This window comes from Eurosta solidaginis, chromosome 5, assembly GCF_040869045.1.
Source record: "Eurosta solidaginis isolate ZX-2024a chromosome 5, ASM4086904v1, whole genome shotgun sequence".
NCBI lineage: Eukaryota > Metazoa > Arthropoda > Insecta > Diptera > Tephritidae > Eurosta > Eurosta solidaginis.
The window spans coordinates 275,078,354-275,096,414 of record NC_090323.1 but is presented as its reverse complement, the minus strand read 5'-3'; the positions used below and the strand labels follow the sequence as shown (position 1 = coordinate 275,096,414).

The 18,061-nt window shown below is 33.3% G+C and overlaps 2 protein-coding genes across 14 annotated transcripts in view; one reads left to right on the top strand and one right to left on the bottom strand.

Moving 5' to 3' along the window:
• Rbfox1 (RNA-binding Fox protein 1) overlaps window positions 1-13,874 on the top strand; it is a 347,547-nt gene extending 333,673 nt beyond the window's left edge. For all 13 annotated transcript variants that reach the window (XM_067790960.1, XM_067790964.1, XM_067790962.1 and 10 more), the window contains one exon: window positions 341-13,874. In XM_067790960.1, coding sequence (XP_067647061.1) covers window positions 341-385 — 45 coding nt within the window. In that variant the 3' untranslated portion in view covers window positions 386-13,874. The remainder of the gene's footprint in view (window positions 1-340) is intronic.
• LOC137253647 (uncharacterized) lies at window positions 10,996-12,674 on the bottom strand. Its single transcript, XM_067790972.1, has 2 exons — window positions 11,640-12,674; window positions 10,996-11,570 (listed from the first exon to the last, which is right to left on the bottom strand). Exon 1 carries the CDS (start codon window positions 12,582-12,584, stop codon window positions 12,060-12,062), a length of 525 nt encoding a protein of 174 aa, XP_067647073.1. The 5' UTR covers window positions 12,585-12,674; the 3' UTR covers window positions 10,996-11,570; window positions 11,640-12,059.
• Window positions 13,875-18,061: the final 4,187 nt, after the last annotated feature.

The following is an 18,061-nucleotide window of genomic DNA, read 5'->3' as shown; positions in this document are numbered from 1 at the left end:
TTTAAACAAAACAAGCTGCTTTCATATACTCGCAGAGATGTTTTAATATATAACTTCACTAATGTATCGCGTCTATTTTTTGTCCCTATTATAATATGCATATGTAAATACAAAGATATTATGACTGTTTTACCGCATAATAATGGTTGAATGTTAAGTGTCTCAATCTATCTATTAGAACCAAAAATCTTTAGCTGGTTGTATCTGAATGCTTCAACAAAGATGAAATACTGCGTACGACTGTTCCACCTGTGACGATGCAACATCTCACATGCAGAACAAATTCCTAAGGCAAAAGATCATTCCAATTTTAATCTAAACATTTTTTTGATATTTTCAGGCAACCATGTATCGAGGTGGATTCAATCGATTCGCACCGTATTAATTGATTCAACCCAGAAAAACTTCGGAGTTCTAATATTTGCTGAACTGAAGACCTATCAAATCTTGAGGCAGTCGTGTTCGACACTTGCAGACGTACTCATACATTGTTTTACACATCACATGAAACCAAATTCAAATTTATTACATAAGAATAAAGGGTAAATATATATTAAATTAAGATAAATATGAAATCCTTGAAATGCTCAAGAAGTAATGCAATTTTTAATGAAGCAACCAAAAAATACTCAAACTAAGCATAAAAACGATGAGATTAATATCAAATATTCAAAATATAGCTAAGCAAAATAGAAGTATACATACAAAATAAATAAAAATAATATGAAAATTATTATGTCGTTTAAAAAGAACACAGAATACACTCACACACACATACACACCCACAACAATTAACTTAACCAATGAAGGAAATAAAACAGAACAAAAGCGTAGTTGTTATATTAAATGTCGTCCAATAAATATTTGAAATTATACATAATATATACGTACAAACATACATACACATATTTACTAATGTCTATCCAATATGTAGAATTGAAATTTTAAACCAAAAGTATGAATATGAAATCTAAAAAACAAGATTGGAATTATCTGCCAGAAAATAGATTAATGTTATGTCAAGGCAGTAAACTTTGCTGAATCGTAAATATATTTTCAATATATAAATCCAACTAAATTATATATTAATACAATCAACTTTATCCTTAAAACGTATGTTATTATAATTTATGATTATTATTTGTATGTAGGTACATACATACATACGTGCAAACATTTACAAGCACAAATCGTGTCATTTTTAAAACATTTTACCTGCAACTTTTTTGATTCTGGTCAATCATAAAATATTTTATAGTTAAAACGAACTCATGCATAAATATTATACACATACTTATTAATTGTTAGTGATACACATTGACAAACTATAAGTTAATCACTTTTTATTTGTATTGTATTTTAAATTGAATGTCGTCTCAAAGAATCGACTTTGTTGTTTGAATTCAATAATGTTATCATCTTTATCTTTTTATATTGGGAACTTTTCTTCATATTTCACACTACATTTTATTTATCATCCAAATCGTCCATTCCCATCGGCAGCTCATAAAGCATTTCCAAAAATTGTTTTATCTACATTTAATAAATGCTATTTAGCGTAAATAAACCAAAACTTTGAGATAAAAAAAATATTGCGATAAGAAATTGATACGTACACATATCCTTAAATGAAAAAGATTAACAATAACATTAGATAGTTTAGTTGTCGAATGAAATTTTTTTCTGTCTCCTTTACGAAATTTATTGAGGGGAGAACTTAAAAAGAAAAAGAATGATATTCTACATATGGTCACAATGAAGTAAGCAAGTATAAGAAACGCTTCCATTTATACATATTAACTTAGTTCAGTGTCTCGACATGCTCATATTGTATAGGGAATCCAAAATTCACTTACAATTCACAGTATTTTAAAACGCTCAATGGGATGCAATTTCGGAAATTTATGGAACTGAATCATAGCTCACAATAAAAAAGTTTTATGTAATTCTCTGAATGTTTACAAATGCAGCTAATATATCATAATTTGCGAACAAATAACTGTTTATACTATTATGTGTATTATGTATTTGTTGAATTAAAAAAAAAAAAACTCAAACCTTATTTATTATGGAATACCATTTCATTTTAGTGTAAGTGTGCTAGTGTTGGTTGCTCTCTCATTTCATATATACACATATATATGTATATACATATACACATATGTACATTGTTTATAAATAAATAGATATATGACAACAAATATCTAAAACTCTTCCTATGCAATGCTGAAGAGTTCTCAAGAGAAATGAATTGCTCAAATTATTTTCAAACAAAAAATATTTAGATTGAGTCTCATAGTATAAAAATCGTCTAAATAAGAGTTTAAAAATTTACGGATTTATGTGGTGCGTAAATAAATGCATGCATATAGGTGAGCGCAAAAAAAGAGCACCAAAATTCAAAATTGCATTTGCAAATTTTGATTATATTTACTTGTTTTCATTTAAAATATGTTCGACTTAAACAGAAACCACAAATAATTGGAAAACCAAACAATGCTCATAATGCTTTAGGGTTGCCTGTGAAATTTTACACAATGAACCTTCGTTTAAATTTAAACAACAAAATTGCGATCAAAACAAAAATAAAAAGTTATCTTCACATTACTTAAGGCGCCCAGATTGATATTCATTAAAAGCCAATTCTAGTAATCGCCAATTTTAGTAATCTTGTCGCTAACACGTGCGAGTAAAAATGGCCAAGTTGTCGTCAAATCCCTAATACTTGCAGCTGTGCCAATGTCAAGAACTTTAAGAAACTGCTCGAATTACCGTCTCAAAATTTACTATTTATTGTTTCTATTTTCTAATTGTATTATAATTTTCCATATATGTTATATTGCTACAAAAGGCTAAGTATGTACATTCCCAAACATCAGAGTGCCGATATATTGCTGTTTAAACGTTTTTGTTTTTGTATTCAATAATCGAATGTACCTAAATTTGAAGTTTTTCTTGTCACACTTATGCTGCTACAATCATAAAAATTGTATAGGCTGTCTTGTTTTGATTTCGAATTCAAAACACATTGCGAGCATTTTCTATTAGCAATATAGGAGTATTACATATATGTAATTTTCAATAGTCCTGATAAAAAGTGTGAAATTTTATTTAATAAAATTTTTTCTAGTTTTTTGTATGCTTTGAAGCTTTTATTTCTGTAGTTTCTGTTACATATAAATTAAAACTAGTTAAACCAAATAAATAAGCATAATCTGCTACTAGTGCAATTTTTTCATGCTCCACTGTATGTATATTGATTCAGAGTCTGCTTAATTAGCAGTGAAATCAATATTTTTGCCATTTTCCACACAACTTTCTTGCACACATGAAGCTGCCACGCTGCAGATTAAGCGTCACATAAAAACAATAAGTACACGACACACCCACACGCAATAGTTTTATTAAAAATAAAATGGACAGCACAACAAGCGACAAAAAATAAACGCATAACAAGAATATACAAAAAACTTCCCATAAAAACTTTATTTTACTTATGAAGAGGAAATATATAAGAAGAATATAATAGAAATAAGGTGTTCGTATAAGTATGTATATTTTTAAGAGTTTAATTTAGAAACCAGAAAAGAAAGTATGTAACTATGTAGGTACAAGTGTTTGGAAAAGAATATCACTTGAAGTAGTATCGATGAATTTGTGAAACATTAAAAACTCGCTCAAATTATAATGCTAAATACATTCATAATATAGTTATATACATAAGTGTGGAGCACAGTTACGTATATATCATATGTATATATATATTTACATGAGTATATACATATGTATGTGTTCCCACATGCCTTTCTACAACTTATAAAACACATTACGGACAAATCAAATTAAAGCATATTCAGCTTATTACAAGCGGTCCAGTGAGAAAAGAAAACTAAAAGGCACAAAGGTCCAAATTAATTGGATATTTTTATTATTGATAATATTATTATTTAACATTTTTAAATTATTTAACTCGAAGCCAAAGTTTAATAATAATAATAATAATCAGCTAAATGAGATATTATTCCGTACTTTTAGTTTATAGAACGTTTATATACTTTAGTATTTACATTTAAAAATTTTACCATTAAATACATAACTACTCGAAAAAAATATCTTCTGAATCACTGTCCAATATTAAAGAGTTTGAAAATTTTCGTTCAATTTTTTCTGTGCGTTAAGTAGACTAGAAATACAAACATGCAAAACAAATTAAGCATACAAACAAATGTTAATTAAAAGATAGAAAACGTAGCCATTTTATGACTATATTTTCTGTGAGAAATGAAATCAAATCCATCAGTTGCCAAATTACTTGTAGTTTTTAATTAAATGAAAATCGTAAATAAAATAAATAAAAAAAGAAAACAAAAATTAGTATTAGTAATAATCTAAAGATTCTTGGGAAACTTAAATCCGAGGATACTTACAAACGTACACACTTATGGAACAAGTAGATATTTTCTACTAAATATTAGTCATGTGCACATCAGCAAATAAGTTCAAACGAAACTTACGCTGATTGAGGTTTTCATACCACAAACGCTTTAAAAGGTTACGCGTACCCTTTCCATGCTCTACATCTTTCGTCTTTCAAGTATTGTTAAATACATATATTAAAATTTTCACAAAGTAAATGCCTAGCAAGACGAACGTTGAGTGAATCCGAATGAGTCTTCCCACACTTGGCAATTCTTCCTTATCACACTAAATACAGCTTTTTTGATTTTATTTTGTATTTATTCAATATCAAAAGACCTAAAAAACAGGAAATAACGAAAAAAATCCAAATCTCTTCTTTTAAACACCGCATTATGCAAGCACTAAAGAACCTAAATATGTATGTAGTTTACTAATCGTTTTAAACATAAGTTAAAAAATATAACAATAAAATGGCGAAACAAAACAGAATCAATCCGGCTCTGCGCTATAGTTTTTCAATTCACTTTGGCATATAGGCGTTAATTTTTTTTCTCTTCCAATTAATTGTGTCAGTGTAGAAGTTTTAACGTAAAACGAGTATTGAAAATCGTGGTTAATTTGGTTGTACATAATACTTTTCACTTTATTATAACGCATACCCCGAATTGACTCCCAGTTTTATGTTAGGAGATTACGTTGTGCGGCAAAATATGGCTCGAAACCCTAGAGTAGGCGATACTTGTTGTCAATGGTACTTGGTTGGTGGCTTTTAATCGGTTTTAACTCAAATAAGAATTCTTAAACAGAATTATTTTTGTTGTTTAATTCTTGAAAGGGTATTGATAGGGCTTTTTTTATATTTTGATCCTCCAAAATACAACCAAACGGTTATTTTACATACGTTTTTAAGGCCCTTAAAATATGCTTCTCGTTTCACCAAACTATGAAAAACGACTATGTTATAGAGTTTCTCAAGGCCAAAAGAAGGGTTGGTTATGTTAGGTTGAACTGGCTGGTCAATAAAGACCTCACATATAGCGAATGTGTCCATAATGTTAACAGAATTTATTTGACGTCCAAACGGAAGAACCCCAATATCAGGACCTATGTTATGGAATAATTCCGTCCTCTTGACAAAAACTAGAAGTTTTCTAGGACCTACCTTAATTACTGCCTCGGGATCTGGTAACTCTGCCGCTCCTAATAAGGCAGAACACGAACACAGAACGTGCTCAACAGTTTCTTCCTGCACCTCGCACTTCCTACACCTGCTAATTTATAAGCATGTGACGCCAGAAGGCAGTGCCCAGTTAGTATCCCCATCGTGAGCCTTAAGTCTTGTCTTTTCAGAGATATGAGCCACTTTGTGAGTCTTATATCGTTGGCTTTGCACATTATCTTAGAAATTTTGCAGCCCCTCGCTTCTGCCTACGCCTTTCCTGCTGTATGGATCATATGCAACTCCTGTCTACTTTGATTTCACCCAAACCTATTGGGACATCGTCGCTTCAGCGAGTGTTGCACCCTTTTTTGCGAACTCATCGGTCTTTTCGTTACCTTCCATCCCTTTCTGACCGGGTAGTCAGCATAGATGTGTGGTCCCGGCTGAGCGAAGTTTTTCCGATGCTTCTTAGCATTCTACAACACTTCTTGATAAAGTACTGTGTGAGATTATTGCCTTAATCGCTGGCTGACTATTAATAGATAAATTGACACGACTACAGCTTAAGCATGCTTTCTTCACGGCTATAATTTCCGCCTGAAAGACGCTGCAGTAATATGGCAGCCTGTAGGATCTACTTATTTCCGAATCGACACAGTAAACAGAAAACCCGACCCCTTTCATTAATCTGGAACCATGACCATATATTCCGTTTGTCCGATATTAGATGGCGATGTGGCCTGCAGTTGATAACGCGATGTTTTTTGCCATTAGGTTTGCAGGAGCGATGTGTAGAATGGAGTTGGGTTTCACAACTGCCGTAAATACCCAATGAGAGAGTTTGCGTGATAGGCCCCACGTGCATCCCAGTGCCGCGGAGGCTTTCTTCGCTCTCTCTTCCACATGGAGTTTCCACGACAGCTTAACACGAAGCCGATCCAGTTTGTTAAAGAAGAATGAATTTCAGTCGAGTTCAGACTGTCCATGATTGCTTTTTTCAAGACATTGTTGAAATCTCCGGCTATGTCCAGAAAAATACCTAGGACATATTTCCTGGTATGCTTTCTAAATATGGACCAAATCGGACCACAAATACGATCTTTGTGAATATCTCGATCCTTGCGCCACCTAGCAGCGCTTTTTTCATAGGTCGCTTTCTATTCTTGTATTTATTATGAGTTCCAAATATGAGCCAAATCGGACCACAAATACGATTTTTGTGAATATCTCGATCCTTGTGCCACCTAGCGACGATTTTTTTCTTATTAGCCGTGTTTTTTAACACGCGTATATCCGTTTACGCTTAAACTTTATATTGACTGCTAAGAGACAAACTATAAATACACCTCTGAAATTGCTGCGCATAAATTTTGTCCTACTAAATTTCAATACGCATTATACTCAGATGTAACTGAAATATGTGTCTTTGTTTCACCCTGTACACTAATTCTATGTATTATATGTGTGTCCACAATTCATCGCAACTGATTCAGCTATATGTTATACCCTATGGCCATCAGAGCGTTGCGTCTCCGCTTTTCGGTACACCCTGTTGCTGTAGCTAGTTGTTTTACCACAGCCGCTAGATGGGTCTCCTAAGCATTATCTAAGCGAAGATAGGCGTTTTTTAACACGCGCAAACGAAACGTATACGCGCGTGTTAAAAAACACGGCTATTATTGCATTGTCATCGGGTTCTGAAAAATATTCCAAGTTTCAAGCTTGTAGCTTGTCGGGAAGTTAATTAAATTTTAATTACAAAATTCGTTCACAACGGCCGTCCAGCCGTGCAGCCTGTCAAGTCGACCTAAATAAAACCGTTTAAAAACATTCATATTTTTTAACTTATTATTCGGGACATATTGGGAATAAAATAAGATATGAATGAAAGACTATGTAATAAAAATTAAACGAACTAATTTTTGTTTGATCCACTTATCTACTATATAATATTGATACCTGAAAGTCGCAAAAAGATGTGGTTCCACTCAATACCGAATTAATTGAGAGAATAAATGATAAAATTTACATAAAACACCTTCGTTAGCTTACTATTAGTGTTACATATAAAATACGAGAGATTTTAAAACCAAACAAAAGGTATTGAAATCATATGATGGGCAAATTTTGTAGTAAAGATGTGAAAGTTATTAAGCGAAAAGAATAAAATACATACAAACATAGCAACAAAGGTCCACAAATACATAAGCACATACATATGTATGTTTAAATTGAATTATCATAGAACTGTGAAATTAACATTTATTAAAAGTTAGCTACAACAAAACGCAGAAGCAAAAGAATTTGCTCAACATTTTAATAAAATATTTATTAGATTGAGAAAATATGAAAAAATTAATTTAAAAATAAATCAATTTTAGAGCGTAAATGTGCCAAATTGTAAAACTTGTTCTATTGTACTTTCGTAAAAATCGTTGCTTCGCAACACACCGCACTGACCGCACAGCATTTACTTTCTCCGCCTACTTTTTTTTCATAGATTAGTTGCCATACAAAGATACAATACCATGAACCAAAGAGCACAACACATACATACATACATACATTGCTTAATTTATTTTGAAGCTCATTCACTGAGGCCCAGTTTTCAGTACAAGTTCAACTCAGTTTATCAGTTAAACTACGCTCAAACTTATTGAGCTTCAGCGGCCGATCTGGCAGGGTTAAACTCTAGTTAATCTATCGGTGATTTGCGTTCGTTCGAAATGGCGCCGAATATACCCAACAGCATGTGGGTTTGAGTACCATTAGAGCTCATGTTGATAACTAGGCATACCTCTAAAATCTCAAGAGTTGTTACGAAACAGTGGCTTAATTCGAGAATCGTAGTGTACTTAGCATAAGATGGAATTTTGTATAAAGCGAAAAATGCTATTACTTAAGTTGAAAAAATTATAATTCCCAACTTGTGGTTCTTTGACTGGACTCAAGTGTAGGATTCCAAGACTACAGTGTTTTCACGAAAATAAAATATATATAATTTATTTTTGATAAATTCCGCTTCATTACTGCTATCAATCAGGTGTTTATTTCACATAATAAATAGCTGTTGGATATGGTGGTACCACCTTGGAGATTTTTTCTTAACTTCACCTCAACTAGATATCCAAGTTAGGATATCAACTGGAGAAACGTGTTGAATATTCATTTTAAAACTGAGGCCCTATTCAGTAACTAGGGGTTTTGAAATGTACATTTTCAGGGGCTGAAACTGTTATTCCTTTTATAATATAAGTCCTTGAAAAACTATTAATTTTGGACTTCAAATATATTTGGATCAAGATAAAAATTATTTTCGGATTTTTATTTTTTACCTTTTATACTACGAGATTTTCGATCTAGTTTGTTTATGATAAATTTCTAGTATTATTAACAGAAATTTTCAAAAGTCCAGAAGGTTTTAAATTTTAGGAATCTAGGAGAATCGATTGGTACCAAATTTTTTTAATTCGGATAAGCCGTTTCTTTGTTATCAAGCGGGACTTTTATTTCCGCCTTAAAAAATAAAAGTCTTGATTTAACTTTTATTTCGGGACTTATATTTTTAAAAGTCCGAGTTTAACTAGTTCTATCGGACTTAAAAAATAAAAATACAGATTTTACTTTTATATGTAGACTTTTATGGAAAAAGTTCGAAAAATAAAAAGGATGCATGATTCGACATGATATTGCTATAGGGATACCTGGGAACTCAAACATTTTCACCTAGGACAATTTTTTGACCAGGACTTTTTCGACTCCGAAAAAAAAATAATAATTATTGTCCGTCCCTGTACATTTTTCTTTCATACAAATTATATGAAGAAAAAGTGTACATTTTAAAACTCACAGTTACTGAATAAGTCCCCTGTACATTTCTCAAAATATCTCAAAGGTTGGATAATAATTTGAAAATGCTAATGACGTTAGACATCAAATCGAGAACTATAAATTATACAAAATTTCTCAAAGGTTGGAGAATGAAGTTGGATATCAACTCCTGAACTGCTACAACAACAACAACAACCTCCGGAACTAGATGTTTCGCTGGAGATATATCTTTTAACCCTTATGTCAACGGCAACATACCTGGGTATGTTTTGCGTTTTCAAAACGCTGTAGCTCTGAACTGGATAATTGGATCGACTTGAAATTTCGTGATATCCTAGCGAAAACTGTTTTACGCAATAGTCCCAATTTTGGTTAGGATTGGATCATCCGTTTGGTAGATAAAGCCCATTCATTTACAAAGTTGCACCCTTACGTCAACAGCATACATACCTGGGTATACCATACCATATGTATAGTAAATCGCATGCAAATATGATAATATTTGAAAAGTATAGTTTATTTTGAGTGAAAAAAATACTTATGGCATAAAAATTATTATAAATTATAAAATACTTATGAAAAAAATATTAAAAAAACTACGAAAAAATTTAAAATTATTGAAATTCAATTACATCTATCGCATTGCGGCAAGTCTTTGGAATGCTCTGCGCACACTGGTTTGTTGCATAATGTGCATGCTTTACGAGTAGGGCGTCGTTTGGAGCAGATGTAGCAATTCCCCTTTACTTTTAGGCGCCCCGTACTATCACGCTCCTCCGCTTCATCTGCTCCAGCATCCACAACTCGGATGGGCCTACCTATCATGGCTTCGATGGCGTTGCGCGTTGAAAAAACTCTGGATATTCTGCTGTTATTCGCCCTTCTCTCTATTTCTGGCATGCATAGTTGCTCACTTAGCTGATGGAGAAACATCCTACGGCGGCTTGTATATGACTTCAGGTGAGTGTTGTTGTCAACGTATATTATGTATGCAGCAAACGCAGCAACGTCCACAATATTATAAAAGAAAGCCAAAGGCTATCTATTTGTGCGCCGCTTGGTACTATATTCGGACAAGCACATGTCCATGCTATCAACTCCATCTTTGGTTTTGTTGTAGTCCAATATAAGCAATGGCTTCTTCTTAGGACCGGACGTTTCTGTTGTATAATGAGAAGTGGACAATAATACAACTGCCTTGTTTTTCTTGGGCACGTACGAGCACATCGTAACGTGATTATAGAACCCAAACATTGACGATTCAGCTTCACGTCCCTTGGGGTTGGCAAATGCTGCTGGCACGAATGTACGCCTTTTGTTGCGAGTACCCAATATAGATAAATTATTGTCTATCATCAAAGATTTTGCCAAGTTGTAGCTAGTGAAAAAGTTGTCACATACACTATTTCTTCCACTTCCATCAAAGAGGTTGATACATAAATCTTTGACTATTCTTTCACCAACGTTTCTTTCACGTTCACCAGACGGTGCCATTACTGTATAGATTTGTCCCTGCATTGAAAAATTAAATTCAATTTAGTTATTTATACTTTCAATAATTTTCAACAATATTGATAGTACCTGCAATGGATAGAACGAAATGGAGTCGCACACCCACCACACTGTATATTATGTATGCAGCAAACGCAGCAACGTCCACAATATTATAAAAGAAAGCCAAAGGCCATCTATTTGTGCGCCGCTTGGTACTATATTCGGACAAGCACATGTCCATGCTATCAACTCCACCTTTGGTTTTGTTGTAGTCCAATATAAGCAATGGCTTCTTCTTAGGACCGGACGTTTCTGTTGTATAATGAGAAGTGGACAATAATACAACTGCCTTGTTTTTCTTGGGCACGTACGAGCACATCGTAACGTGATTATAGAACCCAAACATTGACGATTCAGCTTCACGTCCCTTGGGGTTGGCAAATGCTGCTGGCACGAATGTACGCCTTTTGTTGCAAGTACCCAATATAGATAAATTATTGTCTATCATCAAAGATTTTGCCAAGTTGTAGCTAGTGAAAAAGTTGTCACATACACTATTTCTTCCACTTCCATCAAAAAGGTTGATACATAAATCTTTGACTATTCTTTCACCAACGTTTCTTTCACGTTCACCAGACGGTGCCATTACTGTATAGATTTGTCCCTGCATTGAAAAATTAAATTCAATTTAGTTATTTATACTTTCAACAATTTTCAACAATATTGATAGTACCTGCAATGGATAGAACGAAATGGAGTCGCACACCCACCACACTTTTATCCCATATTTGGCAGGTTTTGATGGTATGTATTGCGTGAAGTCAGTTCCACCACGATAAGCATACAATTGTTCATCTACGGTGACGTTGGCTCCTGCCACGTAATATCTACGAAGACAGTTGTTTAGCATCAAAAAAACGTCCGATATTGCTGCTGCTTTGTCAGTTTGTTTGCGTTGCTGGCGTGTGTTTCCATTATCAAAACGAATGAAGCGGCTAATTTCCCAAAATCGTCGTAAACTCATTGCAGCACGATATAATGGATATGATTTAGTATTCCACAAATCTTTCGTATGCACGTAACCAGAATGTGTAACGCCACTTAGCAAAAGTACGCCCAAATATGCATCAAATTCACTTTCTGTTATGGGAATCTATGATCTCGGTTCTCTTGTTGGATGTTTTGCATTGTCATCATCAAAGAATTGCCTTGCCTTTCGATTTGATTCACGAATAATTATGTCGCATATTTCGTCTGACGTTATCAATTTGAACGTTTTTGAAATGGTCAAACCTTGCGTTGCCCGTACTGGTCCAGATTGTGCACTTCTTAGAATGTTGTGCGTACGGAATCTTACAGGTTGTGGTTGTATCGAAGACCAAACATTACCATCTCTGGCAGTAAAATATTCCCCAGTTTCAGTTGGTGCATCTTCAAGTTCTTCATCTGAATCACTGCCGTCCTCTGGGTCATATTCTGGTAACGTGGGCTCTTCTAAGTCTGAGTCATCACCACCAATATCACCTACACATTCATCTAAAGCCTCGTCACCAGCTACTGAATCGTGGTCACTTATTTCTTCTTGGCTCTCTTCAAGCGTTTGACGAATATATGCTTGCTGTTCTTCGTACGAAAGTGCGCTTAGTTGTCGTGGAGTAAACCATTTACCATCTGCCATTTCACTTTGATTTTATTTTTTTATTTCCACAAAATAAACAGAAACGTCCTTTCACTTCGAATCATACGTGCATGATAAAACCGTAATACTGGTAAACCCTATTTTATACTTTTTAGCGCAAGTGATTAACGCAGGTACTATCGATTTTTTCAGAGATGTGTACCTGCCGGGTTATAACGGCATGCCATTTGCCATACAAAACGTATGTACATACCCGGGTGTGTTGCTGTTGACGTGCGTAAAAAAGTTCTGCTGTTGACATAAAGGTTAAATGTTTGTTGGGTAAGCAAAATCCACAACAGATGGATTACAAATTATCTAGATAATAAAAAACCAATGTTGCCGTACAAAAAGCTTACCCCAAAGGCGGTCTTAAACTGTGACCGAAAAACTGCTCAGTAGTTTAACTGGAGTTTAAAATTGACTAGCGTTTAAGCTTAGCTTAACCAACTACTGAAAAACCGGGCCTTAGTATTGCATATTTAAAGCTAAAAAAGCACTAGACTTGAACAAATAACATAAAATTAATGAAATGGCGATTGACAACACATATTCATATGTTTGTACATACACATTTATGTACTTATCGTAAGGAGCCTTAAGGGCGTATTAATGGTGACTTATAACAATAAAGCCATAACCAAATAAATCAGCTGATCGAACCTACCTTATGGACAGGAAAGTAATCGATTAAGTGTGCCATACCATAACGCTAACGCCATAGCCAATCAATTGGTTTTTGGATCCTCGCCATATTCATAACCTAAAAATATTTGAGTTGGTGAATTTAATAATTTTTTGTAGATTACGTTATGACTAAGAGATTTATTTTTTGTGGAATATGTTTGTAATTTTTTGCGTTTTCTTCGTTTTTATGAATTTTTCACGATTTTTAGGTTAAGGCACCATTAATCGATCACATTGGATGGTTATGGATATGGGTATGGTTAAGACTATGGTGTTAGGGTTAAGGAAGTTTTATTTGGCTTTTACCTCCTAAGCGTTCCAGCTATCTCAGAATAACCAACGTCCCGAATTTACAAAACGATCAAAGAACAACATTTCTGAGCCATATTTAGAATAACATAAAATGGACGCTTACTTCTAATGAAAATAATATTTTACAGGTATAAAGAATTTTGTTACCAATTGTTGCTTTTGGTAATATATCATCCATCAATTTTCAATATGTAAGGTTGTGAACTGTGAAATTTTTCAAAGCAAAGCCACACACACAAATTAATAATTAAAACCAAATAAAGCAGAAATGAGTTATATAAAAGAAACAAAGTTGTTTGTTCCTATTTTGCCGGGAAACTCAATGGAAATTTATACAATCCTGCAGCCAGTTTATAAGCAACCTTCGTGTAAGTAGAGGCCCTGAAGTTTAAAACATTTTTCAGAGCCTAATAACTTTGCCTAACGATTGCAACATAGAGCCATATAAAAAATCGATGGGATGGAATAATTTATTGTAAAGGTGGTAAAGAATGCGAAAGATAAAAAAGGAATTCATTGGGTCGAATGCCGTATGCATAGAATAGATGTGTAGTGATTTCTATCAAAAATAACACTAGCTCTGGCCAAACGTGTGAAACACATGAACCATGATGCAATTACAAGGTGAGTGACGTTGGCAGCTTCTCTTTCTAATCCGCCATCTTGAACTCCCACTCTGAAACTCAATTTGCCTCTGCGAAACTACTTTTTCATTCAGAAGAAAAACTGTAGTAAAAACCATACAAATCAATTTTCCTGGAAAAGTATGCAAAGACATCACGTTTTTCTCCAATTCTATTTTGAGTTGACTTTTCTATAACTCAAATGCGTAAAATTTTTTATATAAAACAATTTAAATTAAACGAAATTGTTTTGAATTTTAATATTTTCGTCTAATACATGTTTAAACTATTTTATGTTTCTGTTTAACTACTGTTTCAGGATGCACGTTTTTCAGCTCAATAGCAAGGGCTGACTTTAGCTATGACGGGATAGTTTTGATATTAGGGGGACTCATGTAACCGTATAAATGCCTTATAAAGTGTGTAAACGTATAAATTTATCTAGTTTACGCACGAGCTGTCAAATTTTGTATGAAAAATCATTTACACAATTTGTATAAATTTACGCGCACATTTCATTGTGTAAACGCGGTAAACTCAAAGGAATGCAACCTTGCAGACATTACAGACGGCATTTTCATCAAAAATCTCCAACATCAGCAAGTAAAGGCGTTTTAGTTTTGATTTTTCACTTAATCTTTGTATTTTTTAATTTGTATAACAATCAAAAAAAAATTTTTGGAAATAATACAGCTGAAAAACAATCAAGTTTATCAAGAGTATTACTAGGTGCGTTCATATAACCGCGTGTGTAAATGGATATAATTTTACACCTTATAAGTTTATATGCTATCATGAGTCCCCCTATTGATTCTCGAATCCTGCGCATATCAAAAAGAATGAAAGCAGGTACCTTCCGCGTGTCGCGACATGGCCGATCTGGCTGCCTTGTTTTATATGTCTGATGTTTGGGGCGCAGATACACATTTCATCTCATTATTGCGAAACATTCAAACAGAGCCATGAATCACAATATCTTCCAGAACAATTTCTTTCATGCACACTGCAATAAACATCGCATGATGCTGCTTCCATCGCATTGTTAATAATTCTTTAATTCAGTACAAATGTGTTTTTATGTAGCAGTTGCCTATGCAGCTCAAAACCATAAGTTACGTTCCATTGAGACTTGAGCGCATTGTTTACTATATAGTTTGGCAGCTTAAATAGAGCTTATGTTGCGAATAGAGTGGAAGGCAGTGGACTAGGTAGTCGAATGTCATATAATGAAGGAATTGATGTTCGGAGTTTTTTCAAAATTTGCCGAAATCCTGAATCACAAAAGGGAGTGTAGTTAAGTACGAAAATGAAAAAATGTAGTTAGGCTTTGCTCCTTTTTTAGCAGGAGATTTTCATTTTAAAAATATAATATACAAACTACCATTCATTCTGTTAGTTTTTTATTCAATTATTTTCATTTTAAAAATGTAATATATAAACCAATGTTCCTTCTATTACTCATTTTATATATGGAGCTTCACATGCACTTTATAAAAACGTGCTTTTTATTTTTACGAACTTATTCCTCAATGAAAATATATGAAATACGTATTAATGTAAGCATTAATCATGTTTCTTACTTCTTAAATGTTCTTCTTAAATATTATAAATGTGTTAAAAGTAGCAGGACTAAAATAATATTGACAAATCTGATATGTCAAACTAATTTTATATAATAAAAATGATTTCCTAAATTGCTTGCATTTTATACATATGCATAAGAAATCGCTCAGTGATTCGTCAAATAAGGGTTACTTTAAAATAACGGACGGTAAAAGTTCCCCTCTCACATGAGGAAAAAGGAAATACAACTATTTTTATAACATGAAGATAGATAGAAAATTTATTGGGGATTGCACTGCGACCGTTGATCTATTGTGCCCTCATCAGATTGCGTCGCGTTCCAGAGGGATATGTTCCACCGTCTCTTCTGATCGATCACGAAATCGACATGAATACAAAATTATGTTTTTTATTTAGTTGAACGGCGATAGAAATTCTTATATTTTTCAAGAAATTCAGGAAACTTCAAGAAGAACCCTAAGTTCTTAATTATTTGTGTTTTGCTTTGACGTTGGCGGTGGGTTGCTTACAGATTGAAGCAATTAAAGCGCGTGTGTTCAAAGTCAGATGTAGACGCAACGCAAGTGTCAAAACGACTCAAAAGTCACCTTAAGCTTAGTTGCTTCACGTGTTATATATCATTATTAATTAAAAACGTTGGATCTCGTAAAAAGCTAAACTTAGGCAAGATACACACGAGACATAGCTTCGTACACGCGTACAAAATATGGAATGCAGCTACGATTTTCTACGCCTCAAGATTTCTTATGCTGTACCTAATACGCGTCTTTGAAGATACGGCTCGTGTGCATCTTCCATTAGATTATTTTCAAAGAAAAAATGCTCTGTTTTTTAAACTTTGCTAATATTCACATACATGTCTACTACTATGGCTGTCGCTTCCATACTACTATTTCATTATTTAAAAAGAAAATTAGTTCTGAAAAATGCAACCTTGTCACATGCGTTCTCAAACACGGTTGCTAAACCATGTTTTCATTTAGGCCCAAAATGCATCGAAAAAAAGACCAGATCTCAAAAAAGAGGACCAAATTTTAGGTTTTTTATTCGTATAAAAACAATTGGGATGTTTCAATGGTTTAATATATACAATTTTCATAAAGTAGAAACTTGTTTTAATTCAAACTGCACAAACAAAAAGAAAGTGCACCTTTAGGTATTATATGTTCACATTGCTAGGATTAATCTTTGTCTTTCACCAACCAAACGTTGTGAACCTAGTTTTGCTTGATTGCAATGGAATAAAGTCCATAGCGCAGTTAGGTTTTATTAAAGAACGGTTAAAAAATTTGCTTTGTGGCAAACTCAGTAAATCGTAAATAAAACTAAGCAGTGTTGTTAATGCTATTTTTATAGATGTTTACTTTTTCTCTAACAGTTTAAACTTCATACCAGAGCCTAGATTCAGTAAGTGTGAGTTGGATTTCAGACTAAAAATCAAGCGTCCTAAAAGTTTCAACTGTGTAATAATTGAATACCGATCGAAATATCTATCCACTAAAACAAGTATTTTTTCTGATAAGTCCGTTGTTTCATTAAAAATTAATGACAATGTGTTTGCCCGAACATTCACCACTTTCCTTTTTAATGCCTTGCCTAAATTATCTACCGGGTGAAATGTCCTTGTTCTGCTACATTTTATAGATAGAGCAATTTTCGTGGTAAGAATTCCATTGCAGTAAATTGAAAATTATATGTGGATAATAGATTTGCGGAAAATTTTATTAGCATAATTTGAATTTTTGTTTCAGTTTAAGTGAAAAAGAAATAAGCGTCCCAAAACTGTGCCGAAAAAACCAAAATTTAGAAAAAGGGACCAGCGTACCATATGGGGTTGGAAGGGACCATTTTTATTCCAAATGGAATAAGTGGCAACCGTGTTCTCAAATGCAAGCTTCCACATCAAAACATATACATATAAGTACTTCGACATTACGAAATACATTGTCGCGTTGTGAGGCAAAATATTGTTGCATAAAACCTTTTTGACCGCCACAATACCACAGATTAAGTATAAAATTTCACAAAAATAATAAAATTTTTCGAGAATCGCACCGAATAATGGCAGTCATTGTTTACGAATTTAGATACAATGAGATTGGCAAATACGAACGTGTATGAAATGCAATGTCAAAACGTATATGCACATGGTTGTATTGCAATGCACGAAAATGCTTTAAAAACGCATGAAATTGTTAAATTAAAGTTGAAAAAAAAAATGTTAAAAACTTTAATATAAATAAAAAGCTTCTTTTAATAACAACAAATACA